Source organism: Carcharodon carcharias, chromosome 4 (assembly GCF_017639515.1).
Source record: "Carcharodon carcharias isolate sCarCar2 chromosome 4, sCarCar2.pri, whole genome shotgun sequence".
Classification (NCBI taxonomy): domain Eukaryota; kingdom Metazoa; phylum Chordata; class Chondrichthyes; order Lamniformes; family Lamnidae; genus Carcharodon; species Carcharodon carcharias.
This window is the reverse complement of record NC_054470.1, coordinates 153,663,772-153,684,800: the sequence shown is the minus strand read 5'-3', so window position 1 is coordinate 153,684,800 and position 21,029 is coordinate 153,663,772. Positions and strand designations below refer to the sequence as shown.

At 41.7% G+C, this 21,029-nt stretch overlaps 1 protein-coding gene across 1 annotated transcript in view; it reads right to left on the bottom strand.

Annotated features, from left to right (window-relative positions):
- The window catches only part of LOC121276798 (transcription factor TFIIIB component B'' homolog), a 134,781-nt gene that overhangs the window by 5,920 nt on the left and 107,832 nt on the right, over positions 1-21,029 (bottom strand). The window contains exons 26-30 of the mRNA XM_041185343.1: positions 19,211-19,484; positions 16,829-16,871; positions 16,062-16,190; positions 14,828-15,443; positions 10,936-11,170 (exon numbers count right to left, since the gene is read on the bottom strand). Coding sequence (XP_041041277.1) covers positions 10,936-11,170; positions 14,828-15,443; positions 16,062-16,190; positions 16,829-16,871; positions 19,211-19,484 — 1,297 coding nt within the window. The remainder of the gene's footprint in view (positions 1-10,935; positions 11,171-14,827; positions 15,444-16,061; positions 16,191-16,828; positions 16,872-19,210; positions 19,485-21,029) is intronic.

Here is a 21,029-nt window from a genome sequence, read left to right as displayed (position 1 = left end):
TTTCCATCACCAGAAGTGGCTTGGTAGCACCACTATTGACCGAGTTGCCCAAGTCTTAAAATACTTTGCTGCTAGACTGAGTTGGTGAGGGAATCAAGAGGGAGAAACTTACTTGACCTCATCCTCACCAATCTACCTGTCACAGATGCATCTGTCCATAACAGTATTGGTACAAGTCCTTGTGGAGATTAAGTCCCATCTTCACATTGAGAATACCCTCACTGTGCTAACTGGGACAGATTTCAAACAGATCTAGCAGCTCAAAACTGGGCATCCATGAGGTGCTTTGGGCCATAAGGATTGTATACAACCACAATCTGCAACCTCATGGCCCGACACATCATCCCCTCTACCATTACCATCAAGCTTGGGGATCAACCCTGCTTCAATGAAGGGTATAGGAGGGCATGCCAGAAGCAGCACCAGGCATGCCTGAAAATGTGGTGTCAACCTGGTGAAGCTACAACACAAGACTACTTGCATGCCAAACAGCAGAAGCAGCATGCGATAGACAAAGCCAAACGATCCCACAACTAACAGATCAGATTTAAGCTCTGTGGTCCTGCCACATCAAGTCATGAATGGTAGTGGACAATTGAACAACTAACTGGAGGAGGATGCTCCACAAATATCCCCATCTTCAATGATGGGGGAGCCCAGCACAACTTGCAAAAGACTAAAGCATTTGCAGCAATCTTCAACCAAAAGAGCCAAGTGGATCATCCATCTCAATCCCCCTGAGGTCCCCAGCATCACAGATGCCATTCTTCAGCCAATTCGATTCACTCCATGTGAAATCAAGAAACAGCTGAAGGCACTGGATACTGACAACATTCTGACAACAGTACTGAAGATTTGTGCTCCAGAACTAACCACCCCTGTGGCCAGGCTGTTCCAGTACAGTTACAACACTGGCATTTACCCAGCAATGTGGAAAATTGCCTAAATATGTTCTGTACACAAAAAGCAGGACAATTTCAACATGGCCAATTACCATCCCGTCAGTCTACTCTCAAACATCAGCAAAGTGATGGAAGGTGTCAACAGTGCTATCAAGCAACAATTACTCAGCAATAACCTGCTGCCACTAAGCTCCTGACCTCAGTACACCTTTAGTCCAAAGATGGACAAAAGAGCTGAACTCCAGAGGTGAGGTGAGAGTGATTGGCCTTGACATCAAGGCGACATTTGACCAAGTGTGGCATCAAGGAGCCCTAGCAAAACTGGAGTCAATGGGAATCGGGGGAAAACTGCACTGGTTGGAGTCATACCTAGCACAAAGGAAGAGGGTTGTGGTTGTTAGAAGTCAATCATCTCAATCCCAGGACATCACTGCAGGAGTTCCTCAGGGTAGTGCTGTGGGCCCTACCATCTTCAGCTGCTTCATCAACGATCTTACCTCCAGCATAAGGTCAGAAGCGGGAGTGTTTGTTAATGATTGCACAACATTCAGGACCAGAGGAAGAAACTCTGTCACTAAAAGGGTTCAAAGTTGATAAGGAGATGATATTGGATAAACTGTCAGTACTTAAAGTTGACAAGGCACCGGGACCATATAAGATGCATCCAAGGATACTGAAGCAGATGAGAGTGGAAATTGCAGGGGCACTGGCCATAATCTTTCAGTCTTCCCTAGACTCAGGGGAAGTGCCAGAGGACTAGAGAGTCGCAAATGTTATGTCCTTGCTCAAAAAAAGACTGTACGGATAAGCCTAGCAATTACAGACCCAGTTACAGTTTAATTTCGGTAGTGATGATGTTTCTAGAAACAATTATTTGAGGTAGAATTAATAGTCACATAAAAATGTGGGTTGATTAAGAAGAGCCAACATGGATTTCATAAGGAAAAATCATGTTTAACTAACTTGGAGTTTTTCGGAAGCGGCAACAGAAAGGGTTGATGAGGGTAATGCTGTTGATGTGGAGTACATGGACTTCCAAAAGGCATTTGATACAGTGCCGCACAATAGCTTTGCGAGAAAAGTTATAGCTCATGGAATAAAAGGGACAATAGCAATGTGGCTTCAAATTTGGTTGAGGGGGGAGACTTGGGCCTGAGTGAAACAGAGACGAAGTGAATATATTTGGGAATTTGGTTCAAAGTGGGAATTCAGTGCACAGGGGGAAAAGAGGTGTTTTAGGTAGGCGTATACTGCAAAAAGTAGCATGAAGGGTAGGGAGGATGTGCTTTTTTTCTTGTACTCTTTTTTAGCCTCCAGTATTTGATTTCCACTTTGGTGCAGGAGAAGGAGCCCAGGTAAACCAGTATCAGTATTGTAAATATTGTATCGTCAGTATTGTAAAGTTTACTGGTAGTGCCAAAACCCATTGCGAGGTGTAAGTTTTATTAATTATAATTAATTAGCAATTATTAATTAACACATTGGCGATAGCAAGGCAGGTGATGTGCTGTGATTGCAGGACGTGGGAGTTTCTAGATACTGGTGTGATTTGGGGCAAACACATTTGCAGTAAGCATTTGTGGCTGCTGGAACTTCAGCTCAAAGTTATTGAGCTGGAAGCTGAGCTGCCGGCACATAAGGGAGGGGGAAAGTTACCTGGACACTTCATTCCAGGAGGCAGTCACACCCCCTTAGGATAGGGTCTTCTGCTTTGGTCACTGGTCAGGAACAGGAGGGTGTGACTGCAAGTGAGGCAGGTAAGGAAACCCAGAGGACAGGAGTGCAGGAATCTCAGCCCTTGCAACTGTCCAACATGTCTGAGGTTTTTTTCAGTTTGTTTAGATGAGAGTGGGGGCTGCAGGGTGGATGAGCTAACTGGCCATGGTACAGGAAGCCATTCAAGTGGGGGGAGTCATGAAGACTGTAGTGGTAGAAGGGGACAGTATAGTCCAAGGGATTGACATCGTTCTATGCAGCAAAGAGTGAGAGTCAGACGGCTGTATTGCCTACCTGGTGCCAAGGTTCGGGACATCTGCTCGGAGCTGGAGAGGAACTTGCAGTGGGAGGGGGATGACTCAAAGTCATCGTGGTCCATGTTGGTACCAACGACATAGGCAAGACAAAGGAGGTGGTTCTGCAAAGTCAGTATAAGGAGCTTGGTACCAAATTAAGAAGCAGAATCTCAAAGGTCACAATCTCTGGATTATTACCTGGACCAATTGCAAATTGGTACAAGACAAAGAACATTAGAGAGATGAATGTGTGGCTCAAATTCTGGTGTGAGAGAAGTGGGGTCCGGTTCATGGGACACTGGCACCAATACTGGGGAAAATGGGATCTGTACTCTTGGGATGGTCTGCACCGGAACCGTGCTGGGACTGGTGTTCTTGCGATCCACATAACTAGGGAAGTAGAGAGGGTTTTAAACTAAGTAGTGGGGGCAAGGATGAAAATTTGGGAAAATGTTGTAAATCAAGGAATAGAGGCAAGGCAAAAGACAAAGGTATTATTACGGGAAATGAAAAACAGACGGTGGCAGGAAGGTATAGAAAGTACAAATCTAACAGTGAATCAACAGAACAGACTAAAGGTTACAAAAAGAATAAAAGGATCAAACTAAAGGCTCTGTATCTGAATGCACAAAGCATTTGAAACAGATGAATCAAGAGTGCACATAGGAATAAATAAGTACGATTTAGTAGCCATTACTGAGACATGGTTGCAGGAGGACATGGATTGGGACCTGAATATTAAAGTGTATTGGACATTTAGGAAGTGAGGAAAAAGTGGAGGGTTGGCTCTGTTAGTTAATGATGGTATGAGCACAAGAGAGAGGAATGACCTAAGTTCTGGAAACCAGGATGTGGAAACAGTTTGGGTGAAGAGGAGAAATGGTAAAGGCAAGAAGTCACTTGCGGGAGTTGTTTACAGGTCCCCTAATAGTAACCACATGGTAGGATGGAGCATAAAGAAAGAAATAATGGGAGCTCGTCAGAAAGGCACAGCAATAATCATGGTAGATTTTAATCGACGTGTAGACTGGGAAAGTCAGATGGGAAAAGGTGGCCAAGATGAGGAGTTCAGACAATGTTTCCAGGATAGTTTCTTACAACAGCATGTTCTGTTCTAATATATTAGCATGGATAGAAGATTGACTGGCTAACAGGAAGCAGAGAATAGGCAAAAATGGGTCTTATTCAGGTTGGCAAGGTGTAATGAGTGGTGTGCTGGGACCTCAACTGTTTACAATTTATATAAATGACTTGAGTGAAGGGATGGACGGGATGGTAGCCAAATTTACTGATGACACAAAGATAGGAAAATATGTTGTGAGGAGTACATAAGGAGGCTACAAAAAGATATAGATAAGTTAAGTGAGTGGGCAAACATCTGGCAAATGAAGTAATAATGTGGGAAAATATGAAATTGTCCATTTTGGCAGAAAGGATAAAAGAGAAGCATAGGGCAGAATTTTGCCCTTGGTGGGCATGCAGGCCCCACCGGCTCGGCGACAGGCGGACAACTGACCCCCGCCACTGAAACAGGGCCTGCTGCCATTTTGAGTGGGTGGGCCAATTAAGGCCCGCCCAGCGGCCTGCCCGACAGAAAGCGCTATGCGCTTCCTTTGCGGGGGGTGGAGGTATTCCCCATCTGTCAAAGTGCGCTCTTTTGCGCATGCATGTGAAAGACCACACTGCTCCCTGAGACAAAGTACTCTCAGGGAGATTACTGACAGTCCAGAAAACTTTAAAAATAGAAAAATTAAAAAATTATTAACATGCCCCCCTCATGTGACAAGGTCACACAAGATGGGACATGTTAATAAATATCACATAAAATGTATTAAAGATTTTAAAAACGGACATGAAACCTCATCCCGCCAGTGGAAGCCCGCTGAGGCTCCTGGCCTGCCTGCCAGCCTTAAGGTTGGACGGGCAGGTCTTTAATTATCTTAATTACTCTGTCAATGGCCTCAATTGGCCATTGACAGGTTGGCGGGCGGACAGCTGATTTTGCTGTCCACCCGCCTTCCTAAAAATTTAAAGGGAACGGGACGACGTTGGATGTTCCTCCCGACGTCATCCCGCGTCACTTTCCCATTGGCGAGCAGGCCCTGCCCCCAAATCGCTGATGGGAAAACTCAGGCCACATTACCTAAATGGTGAGAGATTGCAGAGCCCTAAGGTGCAGAGGTATCTGGGTGTCTTAGTGCATGAATCACAAATGGCTAGTATGCAGGTACTGCAGGTAACCAGGAAAGCTAACAGAATGTTATAATTTATTGCAAGGGGAATTGAATACAAAAGTAGGAAGGTTATGCTTCAGCTATACAGAGCATTAGTGAGACACATCTAGAGTACTGTGTACAGTATTTATCACCTTACTTCAGGATGTAAATGTGTTGGAAGTAGTTCAGAGAAGGTTTACCAGACCAATAACTGGAATGAGAGGGTTATCTTATGATGGACAGGCTAGGCTTGTATCCATTGGCGTTTAGAAGAGTAAGAGGCGAGTTGAAACATAAAAGATCCTGAGGGGTCTTGACAGGGTGGGTGTAGAGAGAATGTTTCCTCTTGTGGGAGAATCTAGAACTAGGGGTCACTGTTTAAAAATAAGGGGTCACTCATTTAAAACAGAGATGAGATTTTTTTTTCTCTCAGAAGGACATGAGTCTTTGGAACTCTCCCTGAAAAAGCAGTGAAAGCAGTCTTTTAATATTTTTAAGGCAGAGGTGGATAGTTTCTTGATAGGTTATCAGGGTAGGTGGGATGCAGATTTGAGGTTGCTATCAAATCAGCGGGCTCAGTTCTGGTGCTCAGTTCAGTTACGACCTGAGTTGTCCCAGATAAGTATATCCCTCACCAATACTGTACACAATACTCTAGGTGTGGTCTCAACAATGTCCTGTACAGTTGGAGCAAGACTTCCCTACTTTTATACTCCATTCCCCTTACCATTAAGACCAAAATTCCATTTGCCTTCCTAATTACTTGTTGTACCTACATGCTAACTTTGTAATTCATGTACAAGGACAACCAGATCCCTCTGTATTGCAGCACTCTGCAGTCTCTCCATTTAAGTAATGCTCTGCTTTTCTATTCTTTCTGCGAAAGAGGACAACCTACCATTTTCCCACATTATACTCCATCTGCCAATTTTTCCTGCATTATACTCCATCTGCCAATTTTTGCATTATTACACTTAACCTATCTATATCCCTTTGCGGATTCTTTGAATCCTCCTGACAATTTGCTTTCCTATATGAATAGGCCATTCTGTCCATCAAACCCACTCTGCCATTCAAACATATAATGGCTGATCATGTACCTCTACACCATTTTTCCCCACTATTACCATATCCCTTGATGTCATTTATATCCATAAATCTATTGATTTGTGTCTTGAACATGCTCAGTGATTGCGCTTCCACAATCCTCTGGGGTAGAGAATGTCAAAGATTCATCAGTCTAAGTGAAGAAATTCCTCCTCATCTAAGTTTTAAATGGTCTGCCCTCATTCTGAGACTGTGTCCCCTGGCTCTAGATTCACCAGTCAGGGGAAACATCCTACCCACATCTACTCTGTCATGCCTTGTAAGATTTTGAAAGTTTCAATAAAAACATCTCTCATTCTTCGAAACTCTCGAGAATACAGGCGCAGGTTCCTTAATCCCTCCTCATCCCGCCAGCACAGGGATTAGTCTGGTGAACCTCCGTTGTACTCCTTCTTCAGCAAGTATATGCTTCCTTAGATAAAGAGAACAAAACCATATACAATTCTTCAGGTGCGGTCTCACCAACGCTCTATACAATTGCAGCTGGACATCTTTACTCCTGTACTCAAATCCCCTTGCGATGAAGGCCAGCATACTATTTGCCTTCCTAATTGTTTGCTGCACCTGCATGCTAGCTTTTAGTGATTCATGAACAAGGACACCCAGGCCCCTTTGGACATCAACACTTCCCCCAGCGTCTCACCATTTAAGAATAATCTGCCTTTGTTTTTTCACACTTATTCACATTATATTCTATCTGCCATGTTCTTGCCCATTGACTTCGCCTCCTCAAATCCCCTTGAAGCCTCCTTGCATCCTCTTCAAAGCTTACATTCCCACCTAGTTTTGTGTCATTGACAAATTTGGAAATATTACATTTAGTCCCCAAATCCAAATCATTGAAATAGATTGTGAACAATTACGGCCCCAACACTAACACTTGCAGTACCTCACTAGTAACAGCCTGCCATCCTGAGAATGATCTCCTGTGTGAAACCTTATCAAAAGCCTTCTAAAAATCCAAACACACCACACCCACTGGTTCTCCTTTATCTATGCCACAGGTAACATCTTCAAAGGACTCAAACAAGTTTGTCAAACATGATTTCTCTTTCAAAAATCCATGCTGAATCTGCCCAATCATGTCATTATTTTCTAAGTGTCCAGTTATCACATCCTTATAATAGATTCTAACATTTTCCCAACAACTGACATAAAACTAACAGGTCTACAGTTCTCAGTTTTCTTGCTCCCTCCCTTCTTAAATAGTGGGGTTACGTTTGCTACTTTCCAGCCTGCAGGAACTTTTCCAGATTCTGTAGAATTTTGAAAGATAACCACCAATGCATTCACTATCTCTATAGCCACCTATCTTTGTACCTCAGTCCCTTTATCCAAGCCATCAATATTGATCAAACAGTTAAGGCCCAAGTACTGATCCCTTTGGCACTCCACTAGTTACAGTTTGCCAAATTGAAAATGACCCATTTATCCCAACTGTGTTTCTTGCTGGTCAGCAAATCCTCTATCTGTGCAAATATATCACCTCCAACACCATGAGATCTTATCTTGCGCAGTAACCATTTATGTGGCACCTTGTCAAATACTTTTGGAAATCCAAATACATTACATCTACTGGCTCCCCTTTATCCATCCTACTTGTTACATCCCCAAGAACTCTAATAAAATTATCAAACACAATTTGTCTTTCACAAAACCATGGTGACTCTGCCCGATTGTGCAGTGGATTTTCTAAATGTCCTGCTACTACCTCCTTAATAATGAATTCTAGCATTTTCCCAGTGACAGATGTTAGGCTACCTGCCCACAGTTTCCTGCTTTCTGTCTCCCTTCTTTCTTGAATAGAGGTGTCACATTTGCAGTTTTCGAATCTGCTAAAACCTTCCCAGAATCTAGCGAATTTTGCAAGGTTACCATCAATGCATCCACTATCTCTGCAACAGGGTTCTTTTAAGGCCCTAGGATGCGGGCCCTCAGGTCCAAGGGACTTATCAACCTTTGGTCCTATTAGGTTTCCTAGTAATTTTTCTCTATGTGATCATGATTGTTTTAAGCACCTACTTCCTTTTTGTCCCTTGATTTTATACTATTTTTGGGATGCTTTTTGTGTTTTCTACTGTGAAGCTTGATACAAAATACTTGTTCAAAGTCTCTGCCATTTCCTTGATTCCCGTTATTAATTCTCCAGTCTCATCCTCTAAGAAATCAATGCTTTACTTTAGCTACTCTTTTCCTCTTTATATTCTTGTAGAAACTTTTACAGTCTGTTTTTATATTTCACACTAGCTTTCTTTCATACTCTAATTTCTCCTTCTTTATTATATTTTATTCAACGTTTGGTTTCTAATACTTTCCCAATCTTCTGTCCTACCACTATTCTTCACCACATTGTCACAACGTACGCCTTTTCTTTCAATTTGATACCATGTGACTCCCCCTCCCATCTGACCTGACTTTACCATCCTATCATCCTACCCAGGTGGTACCCTACCACCATACCCAGCCCAGCATCCTATCCACCCTGCCACCGTACCCACTTACCTCACTCACTCATTCACTAATACAGTGAAAATGTCCAAAGTTTTTCACCTGTGGTGAATGAAGACTTACCAAAATATGGCAGCTAGTGCTTTAAAAAGAGGGGTGTGGCTCGACTTCCCTCAACAATCCTGCACTACAAGGAAAGACTCTCAGAACAAGTACCCTCTGCATTTCTGAAGAGGCCCAGTTCAGAATTTGAGGGGAGAAACACAGAGCTCCATCTTAGTGTAAAAAAAAATAGGAGCAGAGTGGCAATCCGATGCTGTTTGCCACTCAGAGATTTGGCCCCTTATCTCCACCCAAACTGATTCTGCATCCCTTAATGTCACCTATTAGCACATTCCTTAGATAATATCACCACCTCTTTGTCCTTTTGTCTATGACATCTTTTGGCTATCTCCACCTATCACTGGCCCTCTATCCAGCTCTACTTGTCCCACCCGCACCCCCCCCAAACCAGCTTATATTTCACCTCTTTTCTATTTTTCCTTAGTTCTGTTGAAGAGTCATACGGACTCGAAACGTTAACCGTGTTTCTCTCCGCAGATGCTGTCTGCTGAGTTTTTCCAGGTATTTTTATTTTTATTTTTGATTCTGCATCTTGATCTTCTGAACCAAGATCATTTCTCACTGCTGCACTGAACTCATCCTTTATTAACAGAGTGAACCCACCTTCTTTTCCTTTCATCCTGTCCTTGCTAAATGCCTCGACTATTCAGGTCCCAGCCTTGGTCACCTTGTGACTACATCTCTGTAATGAATGTTGCATACATTCAGATAAATAGCTTTTCCTTCTGTCTTTTTGCCATTTGCCCTACTCTGACCTATATCTGCTGCATTCTTACGTTTGTATGCATTGTCTCTTCCTGTCACACTCTGGTTATCGTTACCCATATTATTACCCTGCACTACTGCTTCGCCCTTTCTCTTTAACTTTCCAATTCTCCCCTCATCTCGCTCCACTATTTAGTTTGTGAAGATTAATTATATTTCTTTTTATTCAATCATGAGGTGTGGGCATTGCCGGCTAGGCCAGCATTTATTGCCCATCCCTAATTGCCCTCGTGAAGGTGATGGTGAGCTGCCTTCTTGAACCACTGCAGTCCATGTGGTGCAGGTACACCCACAGTGCTGTTAGGGAGGGAGTTCCAGGATTTGACCCAGCGACAGTGAAGGAACAGCGATATATTTCGAAGCCAGGGTGATGAGTGGCTTGGAGGGGCACTTCAAGGTGGTGTTACCATATGTCCACTGCTCTTGACCTTCTAGGTGGTGGCTAGTCTGGTTCGGTTTCTGGTCAATGGTAACCCCCAGGATGTTGATAGTGTGGGACTCAGCAATGGTAATGCCAATGGATGTCAAGTGATGATGGATAGATTCTCTATTGTTGGAGATGATCATTGCCTGGCACTTGTGTGTCGCAGATCTTACTTGCCACTTATCAACCCAAGCCTGGGTATTACCCAGGTCTTGCTGCATTTAGACATAGGCTGCTTCAGTATCTGAGGAGTCGCGGCACAGAACATTGTGCAATAATCAGCAAACATCCCTACTTCTGACCTAATGATGGAAGGAAGGTCATTGATGAAGCAGCTGAAGATGATTGGGTCTACAACATTACCCTGAGGAACTCCTGCAGTGATGTCCTTGAACTGATATGATTGACTTTGAATATCCACAACCATCTTCCTTTGTGCTAGGTATGACTCCAACCAGTAGAGTTTACCCCCCTGATTCCCACTGACTCCACTTTTGCTAGGGCTCCTTGATGCCACACTCAGTCAAATGCTGCCTTGATGTCAAAGGCAGTCACTCTCATCTCACCCCTGGAGTTCTGCTCTTTTGTCCATGTTTGAACCAAGGCATTAACGAAGTTAGCAGCTGAGTGACCCTGCTGAAACCCAAACTGAGCATCAGTGAGTAGGTTATTGCTAAGCAAGTGTCACCTGATAGCACTGCTGATGATCACTTTCATCACTTTACTGATGATCAAGAGGAGACTGATGGGGCAATAATTGGCCGGGTTGGATTTGTCTTGCCTTCTGTGTATAGGACATACCTGGGCAATTTTCCACATTGCCAGATGGATGCCTGTGTTGTTGCTGTACTGGAACAGCTTGGCAGCACATTAATATTAACAAACCCATTTGAAGAGTCTAGAGGGGGAAGAAAATTAAAAATAAAATAGTAATTTACTTCAGTTGTAGAACTCCTGCCTGCTTCTTCACATAATTTCCTTTTTGCAGGTGGAGAGCTGTTTGCTTTTGTTTCTTCAGCATCTTCCCCAGATGGCATCGTCCTTTTTCCAGCAAACCGTGGGAGATTCATACGGGGCTTCACATATTTTGTCTTTTGAGGTTTTGTTTCACTTTCTTTCTCAGAGGACTTCTTAGATATAAAGGATAAAAATCCTCGTGGTTTACGTCCTGGCCTGTTGAAAACCAGGATCTTCGTTATTACATAAAAATGGTTAGATTTCTTTCATTGTATTATGGGAGGACAGGAGAATATAAAAGTTGTGCATTCAGACATCTGTATCTATGCTAATTAAAAATATTGCAACAAAGTAAAATGCCTGGATTTAAATAAAATTTTGCACTTAACCTTTTTTAAATAAAAAAATGTCAGCAGTTAAAAGTTGAGTTAAATTTACAACGTTACTGACAACCATCTTTCAGTCAAGTTAAAAAATGGCTGATGTAATTCGGTAATTTACATGATAGAGAATAGATTTATGTCTCTAAATGAGAAACGGTATTAAAGAATGGAATGATCAATGGGGCATCTTAAAAAATTATTCAGCAAAAGACCTTCATTAATATAAACAAATTAAGTCTGTGGACCAAGATCTACCACAGACTAGAGTTCAAGGCCTTTAAGCATTAATCCAAAGTAATATTTTCTCTTCCTCATTACTCATCTTCACGCCAATTCCAATATCTCTCAACCATGGCTTTCCTCTGTGCCATCCATAACCTTTCACAAAAATGTGAAGCAAAATAGCAGAGTGGAAGAGGGTAAAGGTCATGTGGTACGCCTTTATTGGGATTTTAAAAATTAAAAGTAAAAGTTTTATTAACAACAATAAAAGATACCTTAAGCACACAAGATTACAATTATACAATTAAGGCTAGTCTTACAAAACATTCCTCCAAAAATTCTCCACTTGGTCAAACCCACCAGTAAACACCTTCCAGGCAACACCCACTTATAGATGTCTACTATGAAATCCAATAATATTACCTGAAGCAAACTGCTGTAACTTTAATAAAGGCGTACCACATGACCTTTACCCTCTTCCACTCTACGATGGAATCCACTTCTGAATAAAACTACTTTCTGCAGCCCAAGACTTTTCTGGCTTGACTAGATGGGTGATTTAAACTGCATCCTCTCCCAGCCCAGAGGTCCAGCAATGGCTCAACAGCTCCAGCTATCTCCACCTATCTTTATAGCTCCAGCTCAACAGCAACTCTTCAAAAAAAACCTTTTTTAACCCTTTCATCTTAGTTCCATTGCTCTCAAATATCTTTGAAACTTAAACCCTTCCAAATATAAGATCTTTCATGTTTCCATCTTGCCTTTGCTTTTGGATCAATAAAATATGATATCTCCAATACAATTTACCTATGGAACTCCTGCAAGATGCAAAAATGTTTCTTGAACCTCTGACTCCCTTTTGATATTCAAACCAACTCTCAACTTAACTAAAATGCAAATGTTAGATCTAACCTATTTACTTGTATCTCAAACCTAACAACTCTATCCTTGTCATGTTTCCAACCTCCCAGACAACCTGACTCCTATCAATCTCTTGCCTAGGTTAATTACACACACACACACACACACACACACACACACACACACACAGACACACCCATCCACCCCCCAGCCTTCTTTAGAGAATAAGACAATATATCCCAAAAGTATTTTTAAAAATCCATTCTGACAAAAATCAAAATTCGTTCTAAACAGCCAACACAAACTGCCAGAAGGTTAAAGAAATAATACAAGGTGTAGATAATCAAAAGGTAGCTATGCTGTTCTTCAACAATGACTTCATAAAATTTAGGGAGTCTTACGATCATTATCCCCTTTTAAAAATCAACATATGCAAAGAATTTATCAATAAACTCTTGGAAATTTTTATTCAGCAATAAAGCTGATGATACTACCGGAGAAGCTGTCCAGGCAAAAAGTGTTATGAGCTGAATTAAAACAATTTATCATGGAAGAACATAATTGACAGTTTGTCTTTATTAGTACAAAGTTAGCTTCTTCACACTGTCAAGGGCCTAAGATCTCACTCTATATTTTTATAAAATATATGTAATATACTATAAGCATGGCTAATTTATAAAATCTTTAAACTTGACAAAGGCTTTAAAATGTCTGAAGCCATGGCTGGCTATGACTCACTCAAAAGAAAGTTCTGGCCTCAAGAACAGCAGCAACCTAGTTATCTCTAAAGAGGTGCTAATGCCCCCTGTGACTGCAGCGATCAAATCCCAAGGAAATGTACAAAGGCCCTTTATATTTTTAAGGCAAGGCCTGGCCAATAGGGTGATCAGTCTACAAAGACAAAAGGACCCTGAAACCTCTGCTGAACGTATTAATTGGTAAGCCATTAACTCTCCCAAGAATCCAGACAAGGAATATACATCAAAAGAAAATGCTGGAAAAACTCAGCAGGTCTAACAGCATCTGTGGAGAGAAAGACAGGGTTAACGTTTCAAGACCATATGACTCTTCTTCAGAGCTGGAAGAGGAGTCACACGAACTTGAAACATTAATTCTGTCTTTCTCTCCACAGATGCTGTTAGACCTGAGTTTTTCCAGCATTTTCTGTTGTTTCAGATTTCCAACATCCGCAGTATTTTGCTTTTATCTTAAAGGAATGTACATCCTTTGTCCAAACATTAATCATGTCACCTGATACCCCCACCAAAAAGCTGCCAGAACCTGTAATATTGCCTTCTGGACCTCCAAAAGGCAGACTGCCATTACCATCTAGCAGGCAGCAGCAGAAGAGGGCTCTATCCAAGTTTTGAATGTCTGGCTCCCAGCTACACTGTTTTCGACTGGAACTACTGAACTTTTGTACCAGCGCCTATAAGACTAATACATCTCTACATGACTCTCCCATCATGAAAGTCACCACTACTGGAAAAGTGGATTATCCAGCATCTGTCTTCAACCTGCTAATCTCTATGAAGGAATTCACCATTGGACTTGTTTTGATTCTGGACTCACATCAATAATTCTTATTTTGTCTGTGGTATTTGCCCTGTACCACTTTCTTTCCCTTATCCGTCTTTTATTGTATGAACCTATCAGGGGCTATGTAGTGACACTCTCTCCCGCATTTTGTGTGAGAGAAAAATAAAATACCCCTATTAGTTCACCTTATCTCAAGTTTGCTGTGGGGTTATTAATAGAAATTGGATCACACCAAAACTGAGGAGTTGGGAAATATGCGACCGCTTGCAAAAGGGGAAATCAAAAATCAAAAACATCTTTCTGCTTACGGACAGGTGGTGAGATGAGAAATCACGGTAGCTAAAATTAAACCCCGTCCTGTCCAATAACAACATTATGGAGTTCACTAACTTCAAAGCAAATGGTATTACCGCAACCTTTCTTTGGCAGAATTGTGAACAATTTTGGATTTTTTGTGCTCAAGATATGGGACCTCAATGCTGGGAATGAGACATGCTTTTCTACTCTGTCATGTAGTATTCACATCAACTACTCAGAACAAATATGGAACTCATGGTTTAAACAAAAATTAGTGGGCTAACTCCACTTTTAGGAACTAAAAGGGTGAAAATCTCTCTCTGCTAACTTGAATGAAAAATTTGAAACACTGCTTTTAAATTCATTTCTACTTTTTTCTGAAAAATAATGAAAATGGAAATTTTTAACCCCAAATGAATGAAAGATGTATAAACTTGTTCAGGTGTTCAAGGTAATGGGAGTCTGAAGCTGTTCTTTACATATGTTAGAAGGGGTAATTACTCATCAGTTTTTTTCCTTCCTGAAGTGCTTTTTAAACCAGTCTCATCCAAATCATATTTTCCCAAGTTACCTCATTAGACTTCTAACAGAAGTGGAAGCTGTATTTTGCGGGGCCATCTCAGATTGTTCTGCCGTCGTGCCCGCATCGCTGGCCGCCGTCGTGCCCGCATCGCTGGCCGCCGTCGTGCCCGCATCGCTGGCCGCCGTCGTGCCCGCATCGCTGGCCGCCGTCGTGCCCGCATCGCTGGCCGCCGTCGTGCCCGCATCGCTGGCCGCCGTCGTGCCCGCATCGCTGGCCGCCGTCGTGCCCGCATCGCTGGCCGCCGTCGTGCCCGCATCGCTGGCCGCCGTCGTGCCCGCATCGCTGGCCGCCGTCGTGCCCGCATCGGTGTCTGCTGCCAAAGTCTTTGTAGAATGAGCCGATTCTGTGACAGTTGCTGTTCCTTGTGCATCAGTTTGACCCTGGTTATGGTGCACAGATCCTGGCTCCCATTGTGCAGAGTTCATATCAACTGATAAATTACATGCTAGTTCAGGATGTAAACCTTTTTTAGAAACACAGGGGGACAGTGTTTTTCTTATAGTTCTTGAAAGTTTCAGACTGTTTTTATTTTTAGCAGGGAGACTGGTCACAGGAATGCATGTAGCTCTCTTTGTAGAAATATTGGGTTTCACAGTGAGTTTACCTAGAAAGAATAAAGACCCAAGTTAGAATAAACTATGAAAGAATTTCATTTTTAAACCAAGGAGTGAAACACAAGGATTCTACATCCTAAACTGTGCAGAATATTGCATAACAGCTTCACAATAGTAAATTTCATTAAAGTGATCTTAAAATTAGTTACTGATGCACTCTGAATTGTGATGGAAATCAATAATTTGATTTATTGATTAATGAATGATAGGGGCAGGTGCAAATGAGCAATGTAAACTATCAAATAAATAACAGTCTGCAAAGAAAAATGATAACATCCAGGTTCAGTCTCTAAACAGACTGATCCCGTTAACATGGGTGGTTATCACAGGCTTACACTCACAGGAAGTTTCCTTATCTCAAGATTTTTTTATTGAGGAGTGGGTGAAAAGTCAAACAGAAATAGTGAGAAAAATGATTGGATAAAGGGTGTGATTCTCCAATTGTTTAATATAATGCAGAGAAAATGACAAGGATGAAGACTGTTCTCAACTCTCCATTTTGCTTAATTTATTGCTTAAATAAAACAAATGAGTCAGATAAACCCATTTCTAAGTGTTCACCATGCAGACATGCCGTGAAACATTTCACTGTAAAACTAGTCATGTACCTCTTCTTTTCTGTGAACCAGACTTTTTCATTTCTTCAGCAGATACAGAACACGTCTCAGCTGCTGTTTCAACAGGAACAGGGTAGACGACATTATCCAGGGGAGTGGAAGTGAAGCCTTCAGTGGATTCTGATGGAAGATTTATTTCAACAGCACCATTTGAGGAACAAGTCAAACTTTCAAAATAGGTCACACTTAGTTAAGCATAAACCTGGGCTCAAACAAACTTAAACAGTGTCAGCAGTTTGGAAGTTAACACCCACAAATGTAGAATTTCTGCTTTGAGTACAAACAAACTGGATGCAAATTGTGATTATAGTGAAGGAATGTGACAAGCTTGGTGAAAATTAGAAAAATATATTACACAGGTGAAACATGGGGTAGGTTTTCACCTGAACATAAAGCATCTGGATTTAGCACCTAGATGTAAAACATCATTTAGGTGCAGGGCAGAAGTAAACCATGTGCAAGCATCTCACCTTCTTAATGGCATCCACCCAAGTTCAATTCACTAATCTTAACAGATGCACAAATTAAATTATTGGAGAAGTTTTAAGAGAAATGAAATCTATTCAATATCTTCACATGCTTTCAGAAGATTCTGAGAAGTCAGGTTGGTGTTCAGCCACACAGAATCAGCAATATTAATCCCATCTCCTTTTCACTTTCTAGCAATAGGAAGGCAAAATGCAATTATGGAAAATGTTACTAACTAGCATTCACAAATACTACCATTATAGTACTTCACATAAAAAGTACTGACTTACCATCATTTCGCAATATACTACTTGTTGCAGTTGCTGGAAAATCCTGTGCAAAAGACAACATAGCAGAATTACAGTACTAAAGGAGCTGTTTGGGTCACTAGATTCATGTTAAGTAACTTACATTGTTGTAGCATATGGCAATTTATTAAAATGAACCTTTTTCTTGAACATCAAGTCATCACAAATTAGCACTAAAGAATCATAACTTTTCTTCTTCAGGCCTGGTAGCTGATCACGTATAGTGAGAGTTAAATAATCATGAACTTCACACGATTTTTTTTCTCTCTCTCTTACCAGTGCTCTCAAGTGTCCCTTTTTGGTATGGTGTTGCTGTGGAAGAAGGAATTCTGCAGCTAATTACTTGCACATTTGCTATTCAGGTTAAAATTGCTGGGGTATTACAGAGTAATAATGCTGCGCACAGGTGCAGTAAGGGCCAAAGAAGCAGATTTACTTTCCCACAAAGCTCAATCCCCAATCCCTTGGTCTGAGGTAAACCAAGCTGGGACAAGAATGAAGCTGAACAGGGTTGTAGCATCCCCAAACACGAGTGTGGGCATGGGGGAGGTGGGGGGTTGTTGTGCAGGGCAGAATTGCGCAGACTGCAGGAAGATAGACTGCCCTTGGTTTCAAGGCGGCATTTGACTGAGTTTGGCATCCAGGAGCCTTAACAAATTTTAAGTCAGTGAATGGATAAGTAGCAAAAAAAAAATCAGGGGGAAAACATTCCACTGGTCAGAGTCATATCCAGTACAAAGAAAGGACAGTGTAGTTATTAGAAGCCAAACATCCCAGTCCCAGGATATTATGAAGAAGTTCCTCAGGGTAGTGTTCTACGTGCAACCATCTTCAACTGCTTCATCAATGACCTTCCCTCCATCAGAAAGACAGAAGTGGGGACGTTTGCTGATTATTGTAGCGTGTTCAGTACCATACACAGCTCCTCAGATACTGAAGCAGCTCCTGTCCATATGCAGCAAGACCTGTACAACATCCAGGCTTGGGCTAAGTGGCAAGCGGCACACATGCCACACAAATGCCAGGCAATGACCCTCCCCAATAAAAGAGAATCTAACCATCTTCCCTTGACATGCAATGGCATTACTATTTCTGAATACCCCATCATCAACCAGAAACTTAACTGGACCAGCCAGTTAAATACTGTGGCTGCAAATAGGAATTCTATGACAAGTAACTCACTTCCTGACTCCATAAAGCCTGTCCTCCATCTACAAGACAAGTTAGGAGCGTGCTGGAATACTCTCCTCTTGTCTGGATGAGTGCAGCTCAAACAACATTCAAGAAGCTCGACACCACCCAAGGCAAAGCAGCCCTCTTAATTGGCACCTCATCCACCACCCTAAATATTCACTGTCTCCACCACCTGCACAGACTGGCAATGGTATGTACCACCTACAAGATGTTCTGCAGCAACTGCCCACTGTTCCTTAGACAACACCATCCAAACCCACAACCTCTACCACCTAGAAGGACCAGGGAAGCAGGGAAACACCATGACCCGAAGCTCCCCTTAAAGTCATATACCTTACACACTTGGAACCATATCATCGTTCCTTCACTGTTGCTGGGTCAAAATCCTGGAACTCCCCTTCTAACAGCACTGAGAGTGTACCTACACCACATGAACTGTAGCAGTTTGAGAAGGCAGCTCACCACCGCCTTCTCAAGGACAGTTGGGGATGGGCAATAAATGCTGGCCTTGTCAGTGATGTTCACATCCTATTAATGTATCAAAAAAGTAATTCAACTTAGGTGGTGGATACACAGAAAAGTAGATGCATAGCATGAGGCCAATCACCCAACCTTACAGCAACAGAGACACAAATAGAGACCGGCTGAAGGAGAAAGATAACTAACGAATTAAAAAATTTGGAGTAAATTTAGCCAGGCACTTCGGTGGGTACAGTAGGCCTGCTTCACACACTGCATCCATGAACCACAGCGCAGACCTACCTTACAAGCCTTCAGAGTCAAAAGACTTGCGGAAGACAGTGGTGAAGTGGTAATATCAGTGGACTAGTAATCCAGAGGCCCAGACCAATGCTCTGGGGTCATGGCTTCAAATCCCACCATGGCAGCTGGTCTGCCATATTACCATATTGAAAACTGGTCTCAGCAATAGTAACCATGCAGCTACCATCAATTGCCCTTTCAGGAAGGAAATCTGCCATCCTTACCTAGTCTGGCCTACATGTGACTCCAGACCCATAGTAATGTAGTTGACTCTTAACTGTCCTCTGAACTGCTGTAGCAAGCCACTCAGTTCAAGGACAATTATGGATTGGCAACAAATGTTGCCCTTGTCAGCGACGCCCTATGAATGAGTAAAAAAACTAAATAATAGAAAAAAAAAGCACCTACCTCAAGCGAAGTACAGGTAACTAAATTTGACTGAGTAGTTCTTTCAGTTAGTCGAACATTTTCTATTGATTCCTCATCTAATGATGTGATCGTTGGGCTTTTCTTAGCAGGAAAATCTTGATTATCGTTAAAACCGTGAACTTTCCTTTTTCTATCCATTTGTCCAATATTTGATCCTGGCTTATTTAAGCTCCATTGCTGTTGTATACTTTCTGTGAGTGGTACTGATTCAGACACAGTGGGTGCTGCGGTTGTCTCCATTGATGGTTCAGAGCTGTATGCATGAGCATAACTGTTAAAATAAGATCTAATACTTCATGTATATATAATTTTGTTGAAATATTTTTACTGCAAGACAGGGCATATTAATGCTGAACAATGGGACATTGCCTCCTCTTCAAGTCAGGGCAGCATGAAGCACACACAGCTTGGCAACACAGCAGGTGCAAAGTAAAACTTCACTGCTCTGACAAAATGCACCTTCGTCATCACATCAGAGAGTGACACATACTGCACTCATGTAAAGTTATCCACTTCCCATACCAGATAACGCTATGGCCATTCTAATGGGTCTGCAGATTTAGAATCAGAGATATTTACAGTGCATATTAAAACAGAAAATGCTGGAAAAATTCAGCAGGTCTGGCAGCATTTGTGGAGAGAGAAACAGAGTTAATGTTTCAGGTCAATGACCTTCTTTCAGAGTTCAAGTCAACTACGTGAAACATTAATTCCATTTCTCACTCAGCAGGTCTGATAGCATCTGTGGAGAATTTGCAGCATTTGCTGTGTTTATTTGAGATTTTCAACATCCACAGCATTTTGTTTTTATATCACAGTGCAGACGGAAACCATTCAAATTTACTACATCTGTACGAGTTATTTACTAAAGCAATTCAAAATTAATCCCATTCTACCCTACATTCTTCCCTAAGCACTACATGGATAATTTTCTTCAATGCAAAACTGAAAGCATGTTGGCATTGTCCAAACTCATTTCACATGGGATACAGACAACCTGGAGGGAGAAGGAGCTTTCATCCCTGTCTCAGATAGACGTAAATCCTAACACTAGAAATGAGAGAGCAGTGTTCTACCCTAGAAGTGTCCAAGATTTCAGTCTTTGGGGACCATTAGGGTGCACAGAGCACCATCGACCACATATTAAAATAATGAATGCTCACATTAACTTACATTGATCTCTTGCTGCTGATACAATCAGATCTTGATATTCAAATTGGCAATATTGCCAAAAAGTAACCTTTCCAAACCTCTAAACCCAAGAAAGCCAAACAAACCAACAAACAGCAAAGTAAATTGGAAGTAAAATGGAATAGTCTTTACGAGCGAGATGGCCAGAGAATATAGCCACTTACGTACACACTAGTTCTAACCTGCTAGAGCAGCCATTCCCTGTGCACCTTCTTCAATTAATAAAGATAATGACATTAAATCTAAACAATTTCTCTAACTCAAGCTATCTTCAGTATTGGTATAAGCATGTCTATTCCTTTTAATCTATCTAGAAATAAATATATATAATATTCACTTTAAGTCAGGCAATTGAAAAAAACCTTTAACCTGGGATATTAATTACGACACAAGAGTGAGAGTAAAAGTAAATATATTTATTTTTCTGGTTACAACACCACAGAGTCAGATTTATATATACATCCAGGCCTTTGAAGGAAGAATTGAGCAGGGAACAGGTGCTTCCATATAGGAAGGTGATTAATCCAGTTCTCGCACCACAGTCCTTAAGTATTTATTGATTGTATCTACATCTTATATTTTTATTTATTGCATTTAAATAATTTCG